The 27754-nt window shown below is 43.5% G+C and overlaps 1 protein-coding gene across 2 annotated transcripts; it reads right to left on the bottom strand.

Moving 5' to 3' along the window:
• Positions 1–21506: 21506 nt before the first annotated feature.
• LOC101937784 (histone H2A-beta, sperm-like) lies at positions 21507–26889 on the bottom strand. 2 transcript variants are annotated; one of them, XM_065580886.1, is made up of 3 exons: positions 26738–26889; positions 25708–25925; positions 21507–24715 (listed from the first exon to the last, which is right to left on the bottom strand). In XM_065580886.1, exon 3 carries the CDS (start codon positions 24701–24703, stop codon positions 24290–24292), a length of 414 nt encoding a protein of 137 aa, XP_065436958.1. In that variant the 5' UTR covers positions 24704–24715; positions 25708–25925; positions 26738–26889; the 3' UTR covers positions 21507–24289. The 2 variants fall into 2 exon arrangements, with proteins under 2 accessions (XP_065436958.1, XP_065436959.1); XM_065580887.1 differs by lacking the exons at positions 25708–25925; positions 26738–26889 and adding an exon at positions 25487–25599.
• Positions 26890–27754: the final 865 nt, after the last annotated feature.

The raw sequence follows: 27754 nt of genomic DNA on the forward strand, positions 1-27754 counted from the left end.
GAAGTCAATGGTAGTTTTGCAGTTGACTTCAGTGGATCCAAGATTTCACGCTATCTGATCATTCTTCAGGCTTGGAAGATGACCCATATTGCATCTTTCCAAGCGATGTAACTGACCTTTGCCTCATAGCAGTTTGTGGCCACATTTCGAGAATATGGTCTATTTGGCGCCTTATTAGAAGCTATAAGAATGGCTCAGAGCCAGGATTAGGTCCAGCTGTGAGGTGGAGAAGGAAGGATTCATGTGAACTCTAATCTTTTGTCCAGCTTCACAGATCTATTAGGACATCAATCTCCCTGTCTCTGGCCCACCTGAACTTTCCCCAATACCCTGGAAACTATGGGCTAAATTCAGCCTTAGCATAAAATGCCATTTCTTATTGAATAGATCCTCCCCTTACATGGTCCTATGAATTTGTGTGGCATCATGTGGATTAGAGTTTGATTAAGGCATTAAGATTAAATTTTAACACAAGGAATGACATCTTTGCCCCACTGAAGTCAATGGCAAAATGCCCAGTATTTCACCCAAAGTGTAGCATTTCTTAAAGTCACCTGAAAGAACTGGGTAGAGAGTTTAGTTTCTCCCTCCAATCTTTGTGTAAGCTTTACAGCTGGAGTTTTCAAAGGAGCCCAAGGGAGCACCCAAATCTCATTGAATTTAGGTCCTTATCTCAACTAGACTCTTGGAAAATTCAACCTATGATTATTACAAAGCTCTGTTAAGAAGCTCATGTTTTGTAATGATTCTGCACTAAAGTAAATTAAGTTGTATTATAAATAAGTCTGATTTTTGAAGCTCCAGGCTATCAAAAACTTTTAGTCAGCAACTATGTTTGAATGTTGTGTGTCTAATTGATCTTAATACAAAACTAGTGTTCACAATATCTCTTTGTTGTAGTCTTCCCCTGTGCATCCTTTAATGCGCCTTGCTTCAAAGCTCTCTGAGAGAAGAATGAAAAGATTCCTTGATCCAGTATGCACTTGTTTCTTCCATAGTATTTTATGGCACTAAAAGTTAATTTCAATTGTTTTATAAATCATTGTCTCAATGTTCGAACTGTAAATATCTAACAAAGGAAAATCCCCTTGCTTTATATCCTGTCCTGAGTTCTCCTCTTTCCTTCTCTATTTTTTCCTTTTTTAAATTTAAATTCCTTCCCTTCCCTTTTCAACCTCATCTCCCCTTTTCTTCCTCTTGCTGTCTGTTCCCCATTTTCTGACCCCTCTCCTCCTTTATTTTTACATCCTTGCTCTAGTCTTCCATTTTACTTACTCATCTTTAAAACTTATCCCTGATAATTAAATCCAATCACTGGTGCAGCTGCTGCTGTCACTGATCTCTGCTGATGCTACTAAATGTTGTTTTTTCCATTTAAGGTCCAGTCAAAGTCAGTGGGGCTCTACAAGGGGTTGTCCTTGCCGATCAGATTGAAGAATCAGAGCCTTCACTCACACAGGGCTTGATCTTGCTGCCGCTGAAGTCAATGGCAAAACTTGCATTGACTTCAGTAGTGCAAGACTGGTCCCAGAATGAACTACCTTCTGAAAAATAAGTACAGCATGAGCTGAGTTTAGTAGCAGCAACCCAGATTGGATTTAAAAAAAAAATCAGTGGAAATCTTAAAGATGGGGAACCAACCACATTTCAACAAGGCAAGAAAAATCAATATTACTTTGAAACCTGGTGAATGCTGTTCCTTATGTTCACTTCAGTTCAGGCACTGCATTGTTCACAAGAGCATGACTGTCTAATTTGAATTACAGTGACAAGAATGTATTTACCTTGAAATCAGTTAAAGAAATACTTAAAATAAAGGCAGCAAATTTTGATTTGCTTCTAGATTTCCTGTAACTATCTGATTTGTGTTTAAAATTCTCACTTCCCCCCCCAAAAAAACGGATTGGAGCAATGTACTTAACCTGTACTAGAGGATTATGAAAATCTCATGAACAGCTGGATATGTTAAAACTGATATGCACTATCACCTTGCAGGAATCACAGATTGCTGCTGCAGAGTTTACAAAAAAGGTACGTTAACTTAATTTAGATTAAAAAAAAAAAATCAGAGACCACAGTTGTTCTGAACTTGTTCACATGCTGCTTCTGAGAGATAATCAATCACTTCTAAATCAGCCTTCAAGCTATTTTCTAAAGCCCATGCAACATCATATTTAATTATGGTTTTTTAATATATGTACATCAGGCAAAATGGATGATTCTTGACAATTCCCTCTCGGTATTAATGTTTAATCAGTAGTTCAGGTGAATGGGCACTGGGGACTAGCAGTATCTAGTTATTTGCATACTGCTGAAAAGGCTCCTGAATTATTGATGACAACAGCTCTGACAGTGACACAGAGACTTGTCAATATAGCCATACTATAGTTTAAAAATACACGTATTTTTAATGGTTTGTGTTTTATTTTACAGGATAGTGCTGGTACCATGGGACGGCCTTTTTTTCTTTTCAGGGTATCAGATTTGTCTTTTCCTTTTTACAATTTTGAATCATATACAATTTCATATAGCCATAGAAAACAATATAAAACCGTTTACATCTAAAAATTGTTGCCTGGTATTCTATAGATGTTGCAGTCTAAGGTCATTGCTTGAAAAGCTTAGGGAGTCAATGTGGTGCGGTGGTTAGAATAAAAGGTCTATAAGACTGTGAAATCCATTTTAATGGATTAAAACTTTCTGTTCTACAGGGGTGACCATTAAAATGTTATCCCTTGAGCTGTTCTACCTAGAGATAGGGTTGGGGCCAAATGTTTATTTCCTGTTAGACTGACTAGTGCACTGGCACTAAATTCAGCAGACAAACATAAGCATTAGCAGTGCATTGACCAAATGATCCGATTAACACATTCAGTGCACAACAGAGTAAAAAAAAATGGAAATTATGAAAATCATCTGTGGTTATTTTTTTTCTCATTGTGACTGTTGGATCTTTGCCCAAAGTAAGTATCTTGCTGATCCTGTTCTAACCCAGATTCAGCTAGAGACACACTATGTTGACCTGGGCAAAATGTTTTTCACATGCCTCTATCAACACAACAAGAAAAATCAGTTAAAAAGAGGCCCTGATTATAACCCGGGCCCTGATTTAGCAGGATACTTAAAAATGTGCCTACCTTCTACACAGGTCAATATTCCAAGTGATGTCAGTGGTATGATTCACATGATCAGAGTTAGGCATATGCTTATATATCTTGTTGATTGGAACCAAGATGTTGCATAAAAAATTAATCAGATTCTTCAGTCCAGAGGCTGATTGAAGATGTTACAGACCATGGGAATTCACCCACCCCATAGATAAGCCCTATTTTCACTCAAGACCCATCAGCCACGTGTGGTAAATTTGGAACAAGATTTTATGATTTTCCTAAATGCACTATGGGAGTCATCTTTTGCTGCATTTACTTTTCTGATGTCAATATGATTATTTAATTACATTTTCAGCCTAGAAATGGAAGAACTATCGAAGATGGTGGTGAGTAGGCCTCTGAAAGGTGATTTTAAAAGGCTTCATTCTATTTACTCAGCAAATAATAATCTTTGACGGAGAAAGTGTTATTTAGAAATAATTTGTTACACGCCTAACCCCCTTCACTGCTAGCTGCTCTGCACAGGGACCAGGGCCAGCTCTAGGCACCAGCAAAGCAAGCAGTTGCTTGGGGCAGCAGATTTGCAAGGGACACAAGAATCCAGCATAGGAGCTGAGAACCAACAGGGGACCCTGGGAGCTGTAGTTCCTTGGTTAGCTCCCTGCCTATAGAGCCAGCCCTGCAGCAGGGAAAGAACTACATTTCCCAGCATTCCCTTGGCCACTAGCAACAGGAAAGGGCGGGGGAAGGAGTATGGAACTGAAATCTGTAGCTTGCTGTGAATGATAGGAACAGAGCCAGCTCTAGGTTTTTTGCCGCTCCCCCCCCCCCCCGCCCTGGGCTCCCCCTGCACCCGTGTATTGCCCGAGCCCTGGACTCTCCCCCGCCCACACCCCCTGCTGCCCCAGCTCTGGCCCCCACCTGCACTCCCCTGCTGCCCTAGCCCTGGGCTCTCCCCCCCCGCACCTCCTGCCGCCCCAGCCCTGGGGGCTCTCCCCCCCCCCGCACCCTCTGCCACCCCAGTTCTGGCCCCCACCTGGAGTCCCCTGCTGCCCCAGCCCTGGGCTCTCCCCCCACCTGCACCTCCTGCTGCCCCAGTCCTGCGCTCTGCCCGCCCGCCCCCCCCCCCCGCACTCCCTGCTGCCCCAGCTCTGGCTCCCACCCGTACCCCCTGCTGCCCCAGCCCTGGGCTCTTCCCCCCCCACCCACACCTCCTGCTGCCCCAGCGCTGGGCTCTCCCCCAAAGAAGGAATTGGGGGGACTAAATGGACAGTGCACCTCTCTATCCGAAACCTAGCAAGGGAGGTATGTGGATCCCACTAGAATTTAAAATGAAAAGGAAGGGAGGGGGGGCTCTGGACCTGGCAGCTTTAGATACAGTACCAGGCACTTAGGAGGATTTCCACTTCTGAGCCATGGAAGCAGAAATTGACTTTTTCTTTCCAGATATAGCTAATATTCAGAAAGGGAATCTAGCACCTGCCTTCCAGATTTGAACACCCTCAGAATTCAGGAGTGCTCAAGCTCAATTTGGGCAGCTGTTACTTCATTTCCCCCCAAATCAAATATACTGATCCACTGTAACTTGCTGTAGAAAAAGTAGAATAAATTGAGCAAGAAATGCTTCCCAGTGGTTATTAGGACTGGAATTGCTATTTTCAACAGCCATTGCTTTTTTAAGTTTTAGTTTTATTTGTTTAAAAGGAAGACTGTGATAGTGCATTCCCCATAGAAACAAAGAATGGAAAAAAGAATAATAAAGGCACCTCAGCTTTTCCTCATTTATGTAGGACAGTCTTATAATATGCATCCAGATATCCTCCAGTCACAGAAGCTGAAAATTGTTCCACTTTACTGCAGTTCTGTAACCATATGGGAACCAATCCTGTCTGTGTTCTGTGCACATCCAAAATTCCTGCTGAATGACCCACCCTGGGAGCGAGTTACCAGTGACCCAGGGTTGGGGTGGCAGGAGGGTGCAGTTGGGGGTGGGGGCGGGAGAGCCCAGAGCTAGGGTGGGGGGGCAGCCAAAAATGTTTTTGCTTGGGGCAGCAAAAAAACCTAGAGCCGGCCCTGACAGGAACAGGTGTCTGTCTGCACAAACCCCTTGAAGGATCAGGGGGTCTTATGTGTGCACTGTAGACAAGCTAATGAAGTTGAATTTTTTTTATAAAGTGGGCTCATTATAATTTTAATGCTCTGTCAAAGAAGTAGTAATACAAGCATAAAACATTTCTACTATTTTCCTGTTCCAAACTTGGAAATACTATTATTCACACAACACCCAAAAGCATGCAAGGTGCTCCACAGAGATAAATATAAAGACAAGATCTCGGTCCTGAAATGCTTATAATCCAAAGCCACTTGATACTACATCAGAACCCACTAACATGGATCTTTGCACTCATATGGAGTCCCATTGACATTAGGATTGAGACCTAATTTTAGCTGAATAACAACAAACAATAGGGGTGGGTGTGAAGAAAGACAATGGGTTATAATAATAGCACATGCTCGCTCAGCTTCAGTGTGTTCACATCTTGATTGTTCTATTAAAGTCATGATTAGGTTTTAATGGTAAATTAAGTAGATATTTATCTATAAAGGAAACCACGTGCTCTTTCCTCCTCCCCCATCCTCTCCCACCCCTTCTGAACTTTTCAAAAGAAAAGGTCACTATTTTCTGTTTGTGAATTATCTGCTTCCACTGCACCTGCTAATGCTGGTGATAAGAAAGGATGGTGACTAGAATGACAGCAACAACAACAAAAATCTACAAAAATATACTTTTGATATTAAACCATTTAAGGAAGAAACAAGCCACAAATACACTAGATGATCAATGGAGAGATGTGGAATGACCATGCCTAGAACTTTTTGGCAAAATGATTCCAACTATGGTTAGTGTAAGAACATGTTTAAACACTTTGGGTGAAATTCACCCAATGCCAGGGCCAACAGAAGGTATATGGCAACAAATAAACCCCACTCAAGTGTTATTGTGTGGACTAAAGTGTGCCTTACTGCTGTGCCTCCTTTAAGGGCATCAGTTTTCACCTACTGTGCAGTGTGTCTTCTAAAGAGTCAGCTTAATGGGCTGCAAAATAAACACTATGCTCCCCAGCCTTCAAGAAGAAGGCCTCCGAGATGGCGGTAGACCTTGGTGATGAAGGAAAAAAGTGTGTAGGGAGGAAGGATTCATAGTGTGGGTGAAAGACCTAGACTCTGGATAGTTATTCAAACTTTTTGAGGTTCATCCACTACTACTTGCAAGGGCTAAACTTTTGTGCCATTATATTTATAGCTTTGGGATGGAACTGACATACAGAATTGATTTTTTTCAGTACATCATTTAAGAGCTCAACACAAAGTATAGTCTTAACATGTGCTAATTTCTTTCAGAATTCCATGGAATATGAAGCTCATGGGTTGACTTAACATCGTGAAGATTTGATTTATACAAAGAAAAAAAAATCCTGTTGGACTGTGTGTCTATTGTTTTAAGTGACTCATTTAACTAGAGGCTACTATTCCATAATAAATTTGCAGTCATTAGTTACTCTGTACTTCTTTACATTTTTTCATTGTCAAATTTTACCCACACACTTCTGGTCACTGAGCAGTTATCAGCTTTTTTTATGTTACACTTCTTTGTCTGGCTCCAAAATAGAGTTCTTTATGGACAGAAAACCAAATCAAATATATTAAGATAATACACCTCTACCACTATATAATGCTGTCCTCGGGAGCCAAAAAGTCTTACCGCATTATAGGTGAAACTGCGTTATATCGAAATTGCTTTGATCTGCCAGTATGCACAGCCCCGCCCCCGCCCCCCCGGAGTGCTGCTTTACCGCATTATATCCAGTCACGTTAGATTGAGGTAGAGGTGTACAATGAAGAACCATTCTCAAAATGTTTCCTCTATCTTTTTATGTAGGATGACTTCTGTTAGGATTATACATGATCAACATGCCCTTTTTATGACTATGCAATGTATTTTGTTTAGGATTTGAGGTACACATTGCTCTACCCCAAATTGCACAGCACAACAACATTTTCATAAATGAATTATCTTCTCCAAAACAAGAACAAAAAGCTGATCATGATAACTGATAGGTTCAAATAATCTACTTTGAGTGTCACTGATCAATGACAATTGTTATTGACTGACCGTATCTGACCAATTTGCCAAAATGGAAACTGTGATTTACCTTTTCCACCCTTCCCCTACTAGGCATCATAAAGAATAAATCAGGGACCAAATTATGAGATGTGCTTGTCCCTGTGCCTCAGTGGGTCACAGCTGAGAATACCAGATTCAGGATAAACTGCTGAGAAATAGGGCAGACTCACCTCAAACTGGTGGTTATTCTATCATTAGACTATACCAAGACAGTAACAAAGGTAAACTTCTGTCTCACCACACTGGTTAACAAGAGGTCAGAGATGCAGTCTCCTAAAGCATTCCAGCCCTTGTCTCACCACCCAGACACTGGACTCTATGATGAGTGGTTACTGAAAACCAATTTAATTAAATATAGGGTCCTTTTAATCCCAAGAGATCAGCCACTTAACCAGGTCAATATATAACCCGGATCTTACCAATAATCACCCTACTGCCAATCCTTTAGTAACTAAAATCTAAAGATTTAATAATAAAACGCAAGAAGAGAGTTATAAATGGTTAATAGATCATATGCATACAACCATTGCAAAGTCTTTATATCAGGTTTGTAGCAGTGATGGAATAGAGTGCTGGCTTGTAAAGTCTCTCTGGTAACTTCCAAAAGATTGGAAGGTCCTCAGTCCATATTCAAAATACCCCTTCTAGTTCTAAATCCACAGAATCAGAAAATCAGGGCAAGAAAGAGGCAAAATGGAGATATCTCAGGGGCCTTTTATATCCTCTGCCATGTGCCTGGAAATTTACCATCTCTGTTTGTGGAAAGTTATTGGGCTAAGATGGAGTCCAGGATCATGTGAGCATATCACATGTCCTTACATGCTTTAATGACTCAGAGGGGCAGCCATTGGCCATATTCTTGCTGATGCAGCTACAGGAAGAGCTTTGTGGAGAATTGATTCTTCTTAATGGCCCATCAGTCTTGAATAGACCATTCACAATGGGCTGGGAAGACTGTATGTAAAGTACCTTCTAGGTGTTACCCCAGGAACAAACACATTTGAGATACAGATATATAGCCAATATTCAAAACTTCAGATGTAGTGATGATACATGGATTTAGCCAGCATAATGGTATTTGCTAGACTGTAACTTTTTCATTGACACTTTACATGACACACTTTGTATAAGATTTGTTGCAATTGTAGAACAATGATACAAAGGGTCATTCTCAATCAGACAGCATCACAGTGCTGAACATCTGAATGTTCCATTGAAGTCAAGTTTTTGTGCGTGTGTGTGTTGTTGTTGTTTTTTGTCTGTCCAGCAGCCTGTGGTATTTGTGCCCTGGGAAATAGTCAGAACTAGAGTTGAGAGGGACTACAACGCTTAGAGGAATTGTATGCATAATATTAAAATATGTGGTTACTTCATCACAGTGTATACGTACTTTCATGGGGAGAAACTATCAGGTATTAAAAGTCTTTTTAATCTAGTAGAGAAAGGTATAACAAGAACCAATGGCTGGAAACTGAAGCCAGACAAATTCAGATTAGAAATAAGGCACATATTTTAAACAGTGAGGGCAACTAACCATTAGAACAAACTACCAAGGGAAGTGATGGATTCTCCATGTCTTCAAATCTTTGCCTTTCTGAAAAAAAAATATGCTTTAGCCAAACACAATTTTTTGAGCTTAATACAGGAGTAATTGAATGAAGTTCCCTGGCCCATGTTATATAAGACATCAGACTAGATGATCTAATGCAGTGATTCCCAAACTGGGGTTTGTGAACCCCTGGGGGTTCTCAGGAAAAAAATTCCCTAATGGCAGACAGCGCTGTCCTTATGGTCCCCGGGCAGCATGGCACCCCTGGATTTCCAAGAGCTAAGCAGATCAAAGCAAGCATCTCTCTCACACTGAGGAGATTTAAACTTCAAGACTCCTTATAAGAAATGGAAAGAGAGGTGGATTTTTTTTTTTTGCTGTTTTAAAAATTAAATAGGCAGCTAGTATTGTTATTAAAATTATTATGAAGAACAAGTTTAAGCTTTGTTGTAACGTGCATTGTTTGCCTGGACTGCTCAAGACCGGAATGCTTGTGTAGGAGGAACTCTTTGAGTTGGCTTCTTAAGTACCTTCATGCTGTTTCACATCTGATACTCCTTGATGAAACATAGGAGATTTGTCTTATAACAGGCTTATTCAAAGTGATACAAGCTACGAAAGTGAGATCTTGGAAGAGTGTTGCCATTTTCATAATGTAATAAAAATACTGTAATGATAAATAATAATAAATAGTGTGTAATAAGCATGTCATAAAAGCAAATTTTATATTTCCAAGATTACTGCTTTTATAATCAGGTAAAGGAGAAAATCCCTGGAAATATTCACTTTAGGAGGGGGTTCGCGAGACTTGACATTTTAGTGAAAGGGGTTCACAGGTTGTTAAAGTTTGGGAACCACTGATCTAATAATTCCTTCTGGCCCCAAATCAAACAGATTGTTGACAAATGCATGGTAATTCACATTTGAAAGAATAATTTGAACTACTCATATACAATTCTAAATTAACTAACATCCAGGAAAATTTCTGTGGACTGCTCGATGAACAGTGATAATCAAAAAAGAAAATATACCAAAGGAAATGTGAGGAGAAGGAGAGAAAACAATACTGAAAATATTAAAATGCCATGACATAAATCATTAAAATGGCTTTAGACACTTGTGATCAAAATGATCAGAAGCATAGAAAGATTTCTGTAGGGAGACAGACTGAAAACACTGGTCCTCTTTTGGTAAAAGAAAAGACAAATAAGAAGGGAGAAGTATAGAAAAATAATGAATGGTATAGAGATAATAAATTTGGTGTTCCTATTTATGGTCCCATAATAAGAGAACAGATGAAGACATTTGATTAAATTGAGAGGCAACACATTTAAGAAAGTAAAAATACATTATTTTTATACAACACACAATTAACCTGTGTAACTCATTGCCAGAGACCTAGAGACCATGAGTTTAGTAGCATTACAATATATTAGATATTTATGATAAGAACATCATCTATTACATTCAATAGATTCAAGATATAGGAACAATAACTCATGCTTCAAGTTATGCACAAACCACTAACTGGCAGAGGTTAGGAAGAAAATTCTCTTATGGCCAGGTTATTCCATATTTGTTCACTATGGAATTGCTTGCACCTTCATCTTAAGCGCCTGGTACAGAGACTGGGTACTGGACTAGAAGGATCAGAGTTGGTATGGCAATTCCTAGGTTCCAAACAAGCATGTTTTTTAAAAATGTCTGCCTATGTTATCCTTTCATGTATTTATATTGAGCAATCCATTCAACAAACTATCAATTAAAATTCTTCACCACAGCACCTTTGCTAGATTACCAAATTCCATTATGTTGCTGCACCCGATTAAATATTAGAAAACAGTATTTTTAACATTTAGCATTTATACGGCATACTACATCTTCAAACGTTAACTTATTAATGCCCTAATACAGAGCCCACAGTAAGGTAAACTCCCACTGACTTTAGTGAGAGTGTGACTGCTGAACTCTTGGCTAATCCCTGGTTCAGTTCCCCCAGTATATCACCAGGCTTGAGCTAAAGAGCCCAGTCTTTGTATCTGGGGACTGTTACAGGTCATCTCCTCTGCAGATGGGCCCAGAGTGGAACCAGTAAAATACACTCACCTGTGGATGACAAGAGCAGCACTGGGCCCATATGGTGCTACTCACAAGCCATCCAGTAAACAACAACAAATCTTTAGCTACTGTAGGTCACTTTCTCCAGTCTCCACATGCTGCAGTGAAACACATAGCCTCATTCGTGATCAAGTAGCTTCTTTTACATCCCCTTTGCTCCATTTGTAACTCATATGTAGAACTGCAAAATGTCCTGAAGTCCTTTCCCAGGCAAGAATCCCTGTCTGATTCGGCCTTGATTCAGCAAACATGGACTTAAGTGCTTTGCTGAACTGGGGTAATCATCAATTAAGGACATAACCGAACAAACATTAAAAAGTAGTAACGATGATTGGTCCAAAAAAAAAAAAAATCAGTTGAAACTTTTTCAATGGATAATTGGTTTTGCATTAAAACTGCCTGCTTTCAGTTAAAATTGTCAATGTTTTGTTTAACAAATTAAAGAAAAAAAGGCCCCCAAACTGAAATATTTTGAATGGGATATGCTGCTATGGTACCTAATGGGAGCTGTAGTCTGGTTGCTTATGTTCCCATCTTCCTCTGTGGGCTGGGATCTGTAGCTGAACTATATTTCCCATAATGTACCATGGCCAGGAACTCCTATGGTGCACCTTCTCCTCCAAGAAAGGAGACTAGGGGACATCATGGGAGATGCAGTCTGATCAGGAGTCAAGTCTAAAAAGGAAAATGGGAGCATGAAGCACTGCAGAACCAAGATTTTTCAAAGGCTTGTAACTTGGCCAAATATGATTGGCTTTTTCATGGGAATAGCAAAAGATGCATCCCTGGCACAAAGGTCACTCCCCATGCCAAATTTTAATGTCGCTGCTCCAAAGCATAGAGGCACAAGAGTTTCTCAAAAGAAAAGGTCCCCAGAATTTTTTAACATGAGCAAATCAGTGTTTTCTTTTTCCTAGACTCATTTTCACATTCAGTTGAACTGTTATAGCTGAAATTTAAAAAAATAAAAAATAGCCTGAGTCAGACACTCAGCTTGGAAAATTTCAGCCCACACAGAGTATGGCAAAGTTATATACAACTGAAAACAGGGTTTTATAATGAGAAATTTCAAGCAACTTTAACAAAATGAGATGCTACCGGTTCCACCTATAATATAGGACCCAGACCACAAAAGGCTTGATAAGTTAAAGTCATCTTCTTGAATTGCACCCAGCAACAAAGCCACTGCAGTCTATGCAGCATATTTGTGAGCAACAATACATGCCACGGTACGTCATAATGGTGCATTGCCATACTTCAGGTGCACTGCAGGCTGATAGGCACAAGACCAAGGGCTTAGTTGTACTGCAACCCACTGGTGAATGTGTGCTACAAATTGTCACGGGGCAAGTACACCCCATCCCCCTTCTGGGGTGGGGTAGGGTCATGGTAGCCCCACAGTTAAGTTTGCCAGTCTACCCTCAGCATCGGGGCAGTGGAGCCTAGTGGACAAAATCTATAAAGTCACCCTTCCAGGTAGGACTATGGGGCCTGGTGGCCAAATTCAATTATCTGCCCTCTCCCTGAGGGCTGTGAGGCCCAACAGACAGAGTCAATATGGCTGCCCTTCTTTGCAGGGCTGTGTGGCCCGGTGGCCAGTCGGGGAAGTGAGCTGCCACCTAGGGGTCGGTGGCAGACGGGGTAGGGGGACTCAGGCCCTCCCTGCTCCACCAGGCCCCAGCCCAGGGCTCTGGCAGTGGCAAGTGTGCTTGCCACTGAGTAAGCGGGGATCTGACCAAAACACACTGATGCCACCTGGCACAACCACTAGTCCCCCTGGGCTACTTCCTACCCTGTCTCTGATGCAGTGGTCTGGGCATCTCCAGGCTCCTCAGCCTGTGCAGCTCCCAGAGGCTCCAACCTTCCTTTGGCATCTGCAGGTGCCAGTATCTGCCTTGGTCTCAGCACCTCTAGCTTCTGCAGTCTGGGATTTCCGCAGCTCCCAGCTGGAGACTACAAGGTGCATCTTTCCTTCTCACGCATACTGGAAAGGAAGGAGAATTCTGCCAGCATTCTTCTGGATCACAGCAGCCTTTGCCTAGAACAGGGGCAGGTTTTACTTTGGATATTATTTGCAGCAATTCTCAACTTTGTATCACCAACGTGCCACAGTGATGGACTCTACAGAAATGCTCATAGAGAAATAGGACATGAGCCCGATCTCCCATTGGTGTTACACCAGTTTTACTCCATTGATTTCCGTGGAGATACTCCTGATTCACAGCAGCTCAGTGAAGGCAGAATCAGGGCCATACATCAAACAGAGGGAAGAGCATCAGAAGAGTAAAGGGGAAATACATTTAGTGCAGCTGAATGGCTCTATGAGCTGCAGATTTGCCAAGTGAGTGAGATAAAGTTTTGTAGCAACTAAGCTAAAGTGATTAGGTCTCAACTGAGTTAATAAACAGGTCATGATAATTCCACTGGAGGAGATCTGAAAGGAAAAAAACAAAATGTGTAACAAGGAGCGATAAGAAAGCTGGGAGGTGGTGGGACAGTGACATATGACAGATGCTTAATTCTTCCTCAACAGATGTATAAATGAGCCATGTTTGACTTCTCCAGGAGCAGTATGTACCATTCTCAATGAACTTGGCTAGCACAGAATAATTTAAGCCTCATCAAGTAACCACATGATGTTGAAAGGGAGAGTGAATCACAATAAAATCAGTTTGATAGTTCAACAAGCTGTCTGAGCTTTATCCCAGATGTTTCTGAAAAACTTCAATAGTAGAACTACAATATGGAGCAAAAATCAGCAATTACTTGGCTACTTGAGGCACCTCAGTGCTTCTCTTCACATGCTTCCTTCATTCCTGCATAGACAGGACCCTGGATTCAGTTGCTATCTGGAATGAACTTGTTGAAAAAGCTTTGGACATTTCTCTTTCATTATGATCCAGAGGAAGGAAAGCTATTTCTAACTTATTAGCTTGCTTTTCTCATAGCAGCATTCCATGTAATGAAAAGTAACCCCTTTAGACTTACTACCACTTTATTATTAATTATTATTAGTAATAGCAATATTAACATAGCATCTAGGAGCCCCAGTCATGGACCAGGAACCCATCGTGCTAGGCGCTGTACAAATGCAGAACAAAAAGACAGTCCCTACCGCAAAGGGCTTACAATCGAAGTATAAGACAAGAGATGGACAGACCAACAGGGGAGCATCAGGAAACAATGAGAAAATATTGGTCAGTATGACAGGGGCTCTCTGCACACCAGCAGCCTAGCTGGTGTCAAATTTTGTAGGCCTCACAGCAAAAGGGGGGTTTAAGCAGGATTTTGTAGGTGGATAATGAAGCAGCTTTGCAGATGTGTACAGGAAGCACTGTTGTGCTCATTGGGTCTACAAAGTGTACCCCTAGTTTGAGCTCAATTGTAACAGTATGTGAAAGCTCATAGTGTGTTACAATAACCATGAAAAATAAGTCACCTTGTTTATGATGTTGAATTATTTTAACAAGTGCATGAGAACCAAACAAAGAAGCTAGATTAATCTAAACCAAAATATCCATGTTGATATAATTCAAGGACTGTTGAAATTATGCTTGATAAAAACTGAAGATGTGGGGCCAGAAGTTAAAAGACCAAAATCGATGTGAGGGATATTAGGCCTAATTGGTGGACAAAATAACGAGGCGGATGAACTATGCTACCCACTTTTGCCCTTTTGGGGTTTATTTAAAAGAGACTGAAAAAAACCCATCATCAGTTCAGTTGTCTCTCTCTATGATCTCCTGTCCCACCTTGCAACCCAGCCTATCCCCCGACCTGCCAGCACTGCAACTCATCTTGACTCATCTAGAGCAGTGCTTCTCAAAGTCGGGCCGCCACTTGTTCAGGGAAAGCCCCTGGCTGTCCGGGCTGGTTTGTTTACCTGCTGCGTCCGCAGGTTCAGCCGATCACAGCTCCCACTGGCCGTGGTTCGCCGCTCCAGGCCAATGGGGGCTGCGGGAAAGTCGGCCAGCACATCCCTCAGCCCGCACTGCTTCCCGCAGCCCCATTGGCCTGTGACGGTGAACCACAGCCAGTGGGAGCCACGATAGGCTGAACCTGCGGCCACGGCAGGTAAACAAACTGCCCGGCCCACCAGGGGCTTTCCCTGAACAAGTGGTGGACCGGCTTTGAGAACCACTGATCTAAAGGACTTTCTTCCTGAGAGGAAGGCCGCTGGCCTCAATCTTGTTCAAGGACATTTGTTGTCACCTGTGAGTGCTGAAAGTCATCACATTATCATGACATCCAGTCCTCAGCCCATCAGTGGGATATCTATTTTCCAGCCCTGCAGAGATGGATAAGATCCTGCATTGTTTTCCCTTCCCTTGTGTTATTATCGGCCCCCTCTTTCTTTCCGTCTACCATCTCTCTCACTCTCCTGGCTTTTCATCCCATCCTGATGTCAGCTATGCTGTATTTATTTAAGAATGTATTGTCTAAGAAGAAAAGGACCAATCAGATGACATTCCCGACCAGATTGTAAACCAGGGTCCAAGTAGCACATGTTATATTCAACGTTCCAACCAAAACATCTGCTTGTAACTATCCAGAGGCCCAGTTTTCAAAACATCAACAAAAGTCGTATTTCAACCATTTTTCCATCCTGTCTCTCCTCCACTTTGTGTCTGTCTGTTAAGAACAGGATAAGTAAATGCCCTCTACACATCAGGGCCCAGAGTAAAATTAACCCTTTCCTTTTCATCAAAGAAAGGTAGTTCTAAAAATAAGAGACTCTGATATTTTGCCTTCAAAAGGAGAAGGTTTTGACTAAGTTTGTTTTGCATAACCATTCAGCAATTGCCATACAAAGGGCTATGTTACTTTCCTGTTCTTTCTTGTGTTTAATCAACACACTTTTAATTTGAATTAATGCTTTTGGGTGTTTGCCAACTAACCAAGTAAAACCAAGGCCTCTGTTTAACCCCAAACCTACCTACTAAACCTACTGTTAATGTTGGACAGTGAAAGAGTTTATAAACACCTTTGACTCTTTAGATCTATATCAATACAACAACTTCTTACAAGCATGAGGGGCAGCATGGGAGAAAGCCTGAAGATTTAAGAAAGTTTGAAAGTTAAGTTAAGAAACTGAAGAAAGTTTAAAAATTTAACAAGTGGGCAATGGAAGCTGATATCATGGCCTGATCGGAGATGGGAGTCGACCTCTTGATAGTTTTGATAATGAGAGATGATACGTGTGTGGGGATAGTCCATAAAGGGCCTTGAAAGTGAATCCAGCGTATGTTTGATGCAATAGAAAAGGGGGAGCCAATGGAGGGATGCAAAGAGAAAATGGTATAATCAAAGCAACAGGTTAGGAAACAGGGGTGCTGGAATAATTTGTATAGTGGGGGATCTGGGAGCCATTGAACCAAACTGTAAACCCTGTATAGGATGGAAACCACTTCAAGCCAGGGGGTGTGGCAGTACCCCCAGAACTCCTAGTTCCAGCATCTATGCTAGGAAAATGATCTTTATAGCAGCATTCTGACTGGATAAGAGCGGAGCAAGACTGCAGTTGTCCAGGCCAGAGAAAAGGGTGTTACAGTATTTGAGAGCTGGAGGAGAATTTTAGCTGTATGAATGAATAGGAAAGGCTGTATCTTAGAGATGTTATGCAGAAAGAATCAGCAAGATTTAGATATAACCTGGATGTAAGGACCTAAACAGGGGTCCGAGTCAAAGATGGACAGGTTATAGACTTGAGCAACAGGTAGGATGGTGGTGTCCACACTGACAGAGAAAGGAGGCAGCAGGGAGGGCTTGTGATAGAATATTAAGTTCTCTATTTTAGTCATGCTCAGCTTCAGATGACAGCATGGGCAGTGAGTATAAGTTGCTTGGGGTGGCTAAGCCTCTCCAAATGTGGCAAGAAATGCCAGATGCAGCACAGCTCCCTTTGGAGGCACACTGGCCCGCTGCCTTTGCAGCGCCGCTGCCGGAAGCTCCCGAGAGGTGGGGGGCCAACGGCACCCTGACTATGGATTTGCCCGGGCTCTGCTCCTGCTCCACCCCAAGGCCCAGCTCTCCCTTGGTCTCTTACCCTGTGGCCCTGCCCGCGCTGTGCCTTTTCTGCCCCCGCTCTGCCTCTTCCCCCCAAGGCCCTGCCCTCACTCCACCTCTTCCTGCCCTTCTCCACATCTTCCCCTGAGCCCCTCCCCACCCTCCGCTTGCTCCTCTCCGCCTCTTCTCCCAAGCCCCCTCGCCCCCGCCGCTGCTCACTCCTCTCCACCCCTTCCCCTGATGGAGGGGACAGAGCAAGAGCAGGAAGAGGTGGAGTGGGGGCAGGGCCTTGAGGGAAGAGGCCGAGTGGAAGTGGGGCCTTGGGGCACAGCGGGGGTGGAGCATGGGTGGGGCCTTGGGGGGAGGAGGCCAAACAGAGGCAGGGCCTTGGGGTGAAGCAGGGGGCGGGGCCACAGTCCAGGCACCAGTAGCCCTCTCCCCTTCTAGGGAGCTTCTGGCACTTGCGCCCAGCCTCCCCAAATGCAAGAGTCATGGTCTGCCTATGGCTGACAGCTGGATATCCACAAGGAGATGTCAGAGAGCCAGGCTGAGATTTTTAGTTTGGACAGAAGGAGTCAGGTCTGGAGTAGAGCAGTAGATCTGTGAGGCATCAGCATAGAGATGGTGGTTGAATTTGTGTTAGTGGATGAGATTACCCAGAGATAAGGTGTAGAGGGAGAAAGGAAGGGAACCAAGGACAAAGCCCCTTGGGACCCCACTAAAAGCTGGTGGGCAGATGAGGAGGCTGCTCCAGAGGACAGGCTGTAAGAATGATTAGAGAGCTAGGAAGAGAACAGAACCATGGAAGCCAAGGGAGGATAAGATTTCAAGAAGAGCATGATTGACTGTGCCAAAGGTGGCTGACACTCAAGGAGGATGAGAAGGGAGTACTGGCTCTGATCTTTAACTAAGAAGAGATCAGTAGAGATTATGGCAAGAGCTGTTTCAGTGGAGTGCAAAGGGCAGAAGCCATATTGGAGAGAATTTGGGATGGAACTGGAGGAGAGGAACTCCAGACAGCACAGCATCCTTCAGTTATCACAGAGATGAAAGGGAGCAGAGAGGCGGAGTGGTAGTTCAAGAGGTGAGTGGGGTTAAACTGAGCGAGACTAAAGCATGCTCACATTGTGAGGGGAAGAGCAAGAGGAGTGTCAGAGGTTAATGAGAAGAGTATAGGATGGGGTGAGAGTGGGTGCAAAGGAGATCAGGAGATGGGATTGGATAAGGTCACTGGCACAAGTGGCGAGACTAGAAGAGGAGGGCAGATGAGAAACTTCAGGAACTGTGATGGGAAGAAGGAAGAGAGAGTAGCGATGGGGAAGAGAAAAGGCGGGAGGTGAGCTAAGGGGAGGGAGGAAGGTCACATCATATTTTGTTAATTTTCTCTTGGAAGAAATTGAAAATCTAGTGCAAACTCAAAAGTGGAGGCAGGAGGAGGGGACAGTTTGAGGAGTGATTCATAGGTGTCAAAAAGGGTGCTGTGACTGAATACATGGGATTCAATTATGTTCTAGAAATAGAACTTAGCTTAGCTAGGCAAATCACAGAAGGAGAAATTTATTTTGTAGTGGAGGAAGCTCGCAACAAGTAGTTAAGAGAAAACTTTGTATAACATGTTTAATACACTGGCAACCCTGACAATGGAAGTAATAACTGGATCTTCTGTATTTTCAATACTGTTAATTCAATCCCCATCTCAAATCCCTCCATTCACTTCTTCCCTAAACACTGTTAGTTGTTTTTCACCATTATAAACTCATAGGAAACAAAACCTTATGTTATTCCCTCCTCTGGTGTTCCCTGTGTGACCGGTCTCCTCTTGTCTTTTAGGCTGTAAACTCTCCAGGGCATGGACAGATTCTTTCTTTGTGATTGATACGGTACAATGACCAGCACACTGTCAGCACTAAGCAAATACTAACTTACAGATTGCTAAGGAGAGATGCTCAAAGGATCAAAAGCCTTGGCATTGTGGTGGTGACCCTGGTAAGGGATTTCCGAATCGAGTGTTCCAATTCAATAGGGAACTCACTCCAAAACAAGTTAAAGGCATGTAAGCACTATATTAACAGCCGTGTTATCATTTTTCTACAAACAAACCTGAATCTAAAGAAACAGCCAACCACGCACGATACAAGGAGCCAAAATAGTGGTGGGAAGGAAGCACTGTTATCACTAGCTAACCAGAACTCAAAACAAGGAACAAAGCAATAGCCCAGTCCAGCTCCCACAGAAGTCAAGGGAAAGACCCCTTTCATTCAATAGGAGCTAGATCAGGCTGCCTAGCAAATCACTAAGGGCCCAATCATGTGGGGATTGACTCTGATGGGAGTTCAGGGGAGACAGAGACTATCAGGTCAGTCCCTAAATTTTGCTTATTGTGGGTGTGATTTCATCAGCTTTAAAGAGTCTGATTGACTCCCCCCCCCCCCCCCCGCCCCCGGACTTGGCAAACAGCTAATAACATAATAAAAGTTGATATGGTTAATAGCTCACTTTCAGTGTATTTGTTTTTCCTGGATGGAATGAGTCTTGATGGAACCCCATCACCATACTGCTGGCAAAAATATCGTCACAGATGCGATGCACAGCATCTATAAGAAAGCCACTCATGCAGTACAGGTAGTTTGAGCTGTTAGAGAAAGTGTCATTTTCACTGCTGTGCTAAGAAATCAGCTGTTCCCTTCCTCCACATACATGCTTTAAATACCTCTTTATTGGGGGTTTTAATGAGTTACTTTCATAAACAAAGTCATGATGGTTAACATTTCTACCACTTTACAGCTGCCAAGCACTCAATAAACATTAGCTAGTTAATAAGCAATCTGCCCATGAGGTTGGAAAGTAAATACAAGTGGCCAGATCAGAGACCTGAGGCAGCAAGATTAAACCCCAGAATTTTAAAGGTATTTAGGTGCCAAATGAGATTTTCAAAAGCACCCTGGTACCTACATAAGAAGTTGTGGATTGGCTGATACCTGTAGTCTGTGCTCTGACCTTTTGAAACAATCTAATAGCCAGGATTCTAGTGCACTGGTGACAATAATGGGCATTGTCTGCAGTCTGCTCCTTCTCTTTCCTCAGTCATGATCAGCTGCTGCATCATTCACAGGCTTCACATGACTTCCTGCTTTCAGGTCACCCCCACCCGTTTCCAGCAGCTCAAACTCCTACCTCATTCACCCAATCTCTCACACTTGCACAGAGTTTTCAGTTATATAATTCTCTCCTTTAAAGGATGCTGTTCTACCAGCTAACCCATTGCTGGCCTCCATGTGGCCCTCCTGATGCAGGGCATAACAGGTTAGGTTTAGTTCTGGTGCACCTACATTTTAGGCCCACACTGGAGAGATACATGTGCCCACACCTACTTTGCAAATGCCTCATGTCTATTTTGATGGCAAAGGCTATGAATAAAACTAAGGGCAAAGAAGGAAATTTATGGTCATAGCCATATTATGCCATGAAATTCTAACAGCACTTAGGTCTAGATCCACAAAAAGTGCTGAGGAGTTGTGACACTGAACATCATAAAGCCTAACTTTTAGGCACCTAGAAAACCATAGGAACAACATTGTAATCCACAAAGCCTGAGTTAGGCACCCAAGCTCCCTATACAATGAATGGGGAGAGACAGGCATCTAGGAATGGGATCCATGAAGCCAGCATGCTAAGCAGGAAGCCGCCTAAATTAGCCAATGGGAAATGCTGATGACAGGGTGCTTATTAAGCCCTGCCATCAGATGAGTGGGGCTTAGTACACACCCTGTCATTGGCATCTCCCACTGGCTAGCTTTGACCACTCCCAGCCTAACATGCTGGCTTTTGTAGATTGCATTCTAAGGCACCTCTCTCCCTGCATTCATCGTAGAGAGAGCTTAGGTACCGAACTCAGGTATTGTGGATCACATTGCAATGGTGTTCCTGTGATTTTCAAGGCCAGAGATCGGCAACCTTTGGCACGCGGCCCATGAGGGAAATCCGCTGGTGGGCTGGGACAGTTTGTTTACCTGCAGCGTCCGCAGGTTCAGCCGATCGCAGCTCCCACTGGCCGCGGTTTGCCACTCCAGGCCAATGGGGGCTGTGGGAAGCAGTGGCCAGCACATTCCTCAGCCCGTGCTGCTTCCCGCAGCCCCCATTGGCCTAGAGCGGCGAACCACGGCCAGCGGGAGCTGCGATCGACCGAACCTGCGGACCCTGCAGGTAAACAAACTGTCCCGGCCCGCCAGCGGATTTCCCTGATGGGCCGCATGCCAAAGGTTGCCGATCCCTGTTCTAGGCACATAAAAGTTAGACTCTATGATGGTGAGCATCACATTGCATAAATTCCTTTTGTGGATCTGGGCCTTATAGTATTCCCAAGGAAAAGCCAGAGCTTATGAATTTAAAGTTAAGAGTAGTCAAAACACTAGAATACACACTATTTGGAATAATCACAGATTGGTAAGGAAATGCACTAAATGATACAATAGTGCACGAAAGATATTTTAATATCTAACTATCATCTGATAAAGACAATAAAACATGATTTCCCCCCAAACGTTCCCTGTAAAATACGTCATTCATATTGATACAATAACCATTATACCTGATTTTTAACTAGCATTAATATAAATGTTTAATAGCATTTAATGTATCTTTTCTAAAATACAATGGTCTTCAGTCCAATCTTTTTGCCTGAACAACATTAAACAAAGAAGCCAGACTACGTTGCACTTAAAGTGCAGGATTGCTAGCAAGTGCCATCCCCAGAGGAGTGGGGAAAGAGAGGGGAAAGGACAGTTATCAGTCACACTTCATGGGTTATTGGATGCTTCCCTCTCTTTTTCAGGTATTGAAAGGGTTGTTTTTGTGACAGGCATTTTTGACATCCTATACTTTACTTAGGTGGCTGACATTCTCACTGTACCTTGAGTCAAATGTCTCAAGCAACATTGTTTCAGTTAGCTTTCCTTGTTCTCACCTCAGTTCATGTCTCCACCTTTGCGAGCGGAAAACCTTATCTAGAAAGGTTGATGCAATTCTCTGCAGCACCATCTTTTTCTAAAGAGACCCTCACAACCTTATGTTCTAATGCTGTGTCCAATTTTGGCTGTCCAGGTTACCATATGCAGGCTTCTTTTTAAATAGGAACAGCTCTGCTACCAGCCAGTCTTGATGGACTGTTATTCAGCCAGCCAAGCCACACAAACTGAGACCTATGTGCAGAGCCACCCCTTCCAAGGTTTGTCTTCAAGTGCTCATTTTGTAGAAGTCAGTCCCACATGCCATTTAGAGTCATTGGGCTACAGAGAGTGAGAATAACTCTAGCCTGGTGTTCAGGAGACTCACGTGAGCAGTGGGAGACTCAGGTGTTACAGATATGGAAATTTCCTGCAATACCCTTGGGAGACCTCATTGGATTAAGTTTAAGTGCCTTTGGAGTCTATTGTATTAAAGAGTGGTTTATGTATCGTTGTTGACTGCAATTGTGTTACCTCTCGAGGGGGAAGCTGTGACATATGTGAGTCCTGGTTCAAAGGACTATATTGAACAATGTGCCAGACCAGCATGGACTCTTGGGACAAAAAGTGTTATATGGTTTTCCTGGGAAATATATGGGGGAGGGGAATACAAATTCCACACTTCTAATTATGCAAAAACCCAACCTTTTGAAGCTACAATCTGAAGACTGGGCCATTGGCTGCTGCTCACCTGTCACATGAAGCCAAGATCAAACACCAAGGTGTATAAAGGAAAGATTGAACTATTCATGGTGTGTCTGAATCTGAGACAGTTATGAACTTGTAACCACAAGGAAAATTCAGTTGCTGGTTATGAAGGATTGACAGCTACCAGGGGTGCGGCTGGAACTGGTATGATCTCTGGTAAGCTTTTTAGCATGTGTGTATGTTCTTTTATGTTTTCTCTGTAATGCTTTTACCCTAAGAATAAATGTGCTTGCTTAGAAAGAGCTGTATGATGACTTATAACTGCTGGCAATACACTATTCATAACCTCTGGGAAAACAAGCAAATAATCTACACTGGTCTTTTAGATGGTATGGCTGTCCAGGTTACCATATGCAGGCTTCTTTTTAAATAAGGAATATGACAGTGTAGGCAGGGAACTGTGCAACCTGGAAACCACATAGTCAGGGGGAGAGAGATTTATGCATTCATGCATAAGAGAGGTGATGGAGGAGGAGCCAGGAGTCTAGAATAGGTGCCAAGGGACCATAGAGGGATAATATGCTACAGTTGCCCTGAACTGTGGCTCCAGGCCCTCTGCCCCAATGACTAAGTATTTATCCATAGAAGAACAAGTTCAATCAGAGAGCTTGGTGGCGCCCCACATCTGAGTGGCCCATAGCTCGTTGGTTAGAGCGGACATCTGAGAAGTAGGGCACCCCTGTTAAATCCTGTCTCCCCTATTGACCAGGAGTGCTTTAATCACTGCACTAAGAGTTACAAAGTTGGGAGCAGCTGCACCTCCTCTGGCCTCCTACGAGATTGGGCCCCTTGAGCAAATTAGAAAGCCCAACACCTATCTTCCCAGTTTATGGATTGCCTAGAGTAAGTGAGCAGCACATATGCCCAGGGGCATAAACCTAAGAACTGAGTAAGTTTAGGCACCTACAGGATTCAGCAGGAATTTTGTGGATTGAAATGTAGCCTAGAACTTCTCATACGTGCCTAAGTCTGGGTTTAGGCCCATAAGTGCCTTTCTTAAACTACCTCAAGGAACAAATAATGCACGGGTGACCATCATTAAAATTACCAGGGTAGTCCTACTCCACCCCTTACAGCACAGGAGAGAAATCCACACCTACTTTATCATCGCTATAGGAAACCTGAGTCAAGGTTTCCCTAAACTGCCTAGTACTTTTGAGTGCCCAATCTGAGATACTATAAGAAGGCCCCACTTACCAGAAAGTGCTGAGCACCCACACTCTGAAAATCAGGCCCACCCAAATTAGTCTCACTTCATGCACATGCAATCATTAGTTTTTTAAATCTTGTCCCCAAGTTTCCTTAAATTAAGAAGTGGTGGGACAGCAACTTCCTTCTCAAGTGTCAGGCCATAGTTTCTCTATCTGCCAACTTCAGAAAACAAGTTTCAGGGGCTTCTCTATGCACTAAGTATTTATTTCAAAGTCGATTTAAAAACCACACACCACAGGAGGGAGTCCTTAGGAGGTGCCTTATTTACAAGCAGTGAAGACATACAGTCTATGTATAAATATATGGATTACAACCAAGAGTCCTAGGTGCATGAAGTGCTAGTGTTGTGGAGAAAGCCAGCCTTAGAAACAGCACCCTTTCAGCAGACTAGCTGTTACTAGAATTCCTGTGACTGGCCATCTTTTAGTCCTTGCTTAGGCACCTTTGTGGTCTTGGGAACAAGAGCAGGAAGGATGTTGGGCATAACTCCTCCTTCAGCAATGGTCACCCCAGCAAACAGCTTGTTCAGCTCTTCGTCATTCCTCACGGCCAGCTGGATGTGTCGTGGCCCAATCCTGCTTTTCTTGTTTTCACGAGCAGCATTTCCTGACAGTTCCAATATCTCAGCAGTCAGATATTCCAGCACGGCCGCCAGGTAAACCGGAGCGCCAGCACCTATTCTCTCAGCATAGTTCCCTCTTTTGAGAAGCCGGTGGACACGACCCACTGGGAATTGCAGACCAGCCTTCACTGACTTGGTTGTCTTCGAGGCAGTTGTCGGTTTCACATTTTTCTTTCCGCGTCCAGACATCCTAACATCAATCTAGTGTAGAGAAGCGGGGGAGGGGGAAGTAAGAGTGAACATTAGCCAGAGGCTTGTCTACACTAGAAAATTAGGTTGGGTTAACTGTGTTGCTCAGGGGTGTGAAAAATCCACACCCCTGAAGGGCATAGTTATGCCTACCGAAGTCCCCATATAGACAGCCCTAGGTTTATGGAAGAATTCTTCCATTGACTAAGCTCCTGTCTCTCGGGGATGTGGATTCTCTAAACCGAGAGAAGAACCTCTGGGCAGAGACAAATTATGGTTTTGTGGGGCCCCAGGCCAGAGCAAGTGACGGCCCCTTGCCACCCCTTTCACCTGCACTCCCCCCCCCCCCCAGCACTCCTGCCGGGGAAATGGGGTCAGGTCATGGGGGCTTACCCCACCCCCCCACTCAACACTCCTGCTGGGGAGCAGGAGAAGCCCCCGCACCACGACCCCACTCCTCAGCACTAGCGCCGGCAGGAGCAGGTCAAGCCCCCATGCCCTAACTCCATTCCCTGGCAGGAGTGCTGGGTGGGCGGAGAGGGTCAGGGTGCTCATTTTTCCAGGGGCTCCCAACTGGCCAGGGCCCCTAGGCATGGGCCCCATTGGCCCAGTGGCTGATCCGCCACTGCCCCTGGGCATAGGGAGTGTCTACACTTAAGCATTACAGTGGCACTGCTCTAGCATTTTAAGTGTAGAAAAGCTTCAGGATGTCATTATAGTATCCAAGTGTTTCTTAAGCTATAAAGAAGCAGGAGCCAATAATACACCCTCTCACTTTCCCACCTTTATTTGTTCTCTTTAGGAGGAAGGTCCTGATTTTAAGATGCCAACTTAGTAGTATCAGAGGGGTAGCCGTGTTAGTCTGAATCTGTAAAAAGCAACAGAGGGTCCTGTGGCACCTTTAAGACTAACAGAAGTATTGGGAGCATAAGCTTTCGTGGGTAAGAACCTCACTTCTTCAGATGCAAGTGAGTAGTAGTAGTTTATCAAGTGAAATGCCTCACGTTCTCTCCTGAAGAAGGAGCCTGTTTGAGTCAGACAGCTGGTTAGAAGTCCGGTCAAGGGAAAACCACAGCCCATCAAGAGTCTCCGGTAAATTCAGATGGCAGGTAGAAAAAGCAATGAACGTTTTTTTCCTGCTGCCCAGAGAGAGAAGTGTTGTCCAGGCTCAAGGTCTTCAACCCAAGATTTCTGTTTCAGAAAGAACAGGCGAGGCCCCTTCCTAAGAGGAAAGGTCAAATTGGTCAAGAGGTAGAATAAATACTTTAAGGCTTTATGTATTCAGGATTCTTACAGCTTTGAGAAGCTCTGCATAAAAACCGTGTCAGGAGCCTCTCCTACAACACTGGGGACTCCAGGGAGGAAAAATAAGCAGTTTCATCAAATCAGCCCCAAAACACACAAACTGGTAAGCAACTACAAGAGTAAAAGGAATTCAGAATTTTCTTATGTTGTAGAAGCCCCCTGAAGTGAGTTTTGTAATCTTTGAATAAGGGGACCTCAATACAGTTAGTGGGTTTTTAAAAAACTTCAAAGTTAGTAGTAACTACTACTGTTCAACATGTGCACCTCGTTATTAGGTTGCTAGAGACCTGTAGCTAGGTTTCAGTACAGTTATTTGCAGGATTTGGTAAGGAAGGGAAACTACTATAATTATTAGAGAAATAAGATTTAAAAGTAATGACCATTTTCTATTTAGAGTTGGTGACAGTGAAGTAGGGTACCCAGATGCAAAGCAAGATGAGTTTAGGCAGAGGGTTCAGAAGTTGAACAGCAATGTCTTCAGGAGATCAGACACCCTATCTCAGTATCAGGATTAGGGAGAAAATAGAAGCTAAACTAGTGATTTACATTGACACAGAATAGTAACAGCAACTGAAGTTATTTTGTTTAGAAACCTGCCTTGCACTACACGTCAAATACAGCTACTTAAGGTCTACTTAAACCAAAATTAATAGATCATTAGAGAAGAGACACTTTCCCCCCCCTAAAATAAGGTATACTTTCCCTTGTGAGAAACAAACACACTTTTACCTTAGCCAAATTCTTTACTTATTCTCCTGCCCAGGAACACTACTATCTGAATCTAACAGATTCCTCTTTTTGTAGAAACTACTCTTTAAACCCTTCAGTAATAACCACTCATTAGCAGTGTCTACTCTAGATCATTTGAGCTCCACCTGGATTATTAATGATTCAGTTACACACCCACACACCCCAAAATGATTAACTTGTTTGTAGGGAAAAGAGAGAAACAGCATAAACACCTGTGAGGGGAAGATGTTTCTCTATTAGTTGATGAATTAGTTAGGCCCTGATCCACAAAGACCTGAGTTAGGAGCCTAGGCACTGATTGGGGAGAGATAGGTGCCTCAGAATGCAGTCCACAGAAGCCAGTGCACTAGTAGATGGGGAGCCACCTACACTAAGCAATGGAAGCTATTGATGGGCGTGTCTTAAGCCCTGCCCCTCTCACAGAGATAGGTGCCTAAATCCAGGCTACAAGGAGGCACCTATCTCTGCTAGCAATCCACAACAGGAACCTCTCTTCTGCAGATGGGTGGCTAAGAGAATGAGCTAGGCAAGCCCTTAATTCAACTCAAAACAACCTTATAACTTTTAGCCCATGAGACTTTGACGCGGGAGACTCTGGTTCAATTCCCCCCTCCCCTTGAGAGGGCAGAAGGATTTGAACAGGGAGAGGCAACCTCTTGGGAACGGTGCTCTAGTGGCTGAGCTGTGTGATATTCTGATGGAGGGCTCCCTCAATCTCTGCTGTTGCAGCTGTTCCACTTTATATAAATAATTAAAGAGTATTTGGAGCATCAGCACTGCATTCTGGGGCCCTCTGCCTCCAGAGGTGCCTTAGCCTCCAGGGTATGGTGTCATTATTTTTTCCTCACTCCCTCTCCTCCAATGACTTTTTAAATATTTATACATGGTGGGACAGTTCCAAGAGGAGATATTGAGGGCTTCCCCTCCCCTTCAGAATATCCCATAGCTTGGTGGTTAGAACGCTCTCCTGAGAGGTGGAAGCAGGGCCGGCTCCAG

Source organism: Chrysemys picta, chromosome 1, assembly GCF_011386835.1.
Source record: "Chrysemys picta bellii isolate R12L10 chromosome 1, ASM1138683v2, whole genome shotgun sequence".
NCBI classification, from domain to species: Eukaryota; Metazoa; Chordata; order Testudines; family Emydidae; genus Chrysemys; species Chrysemys picta.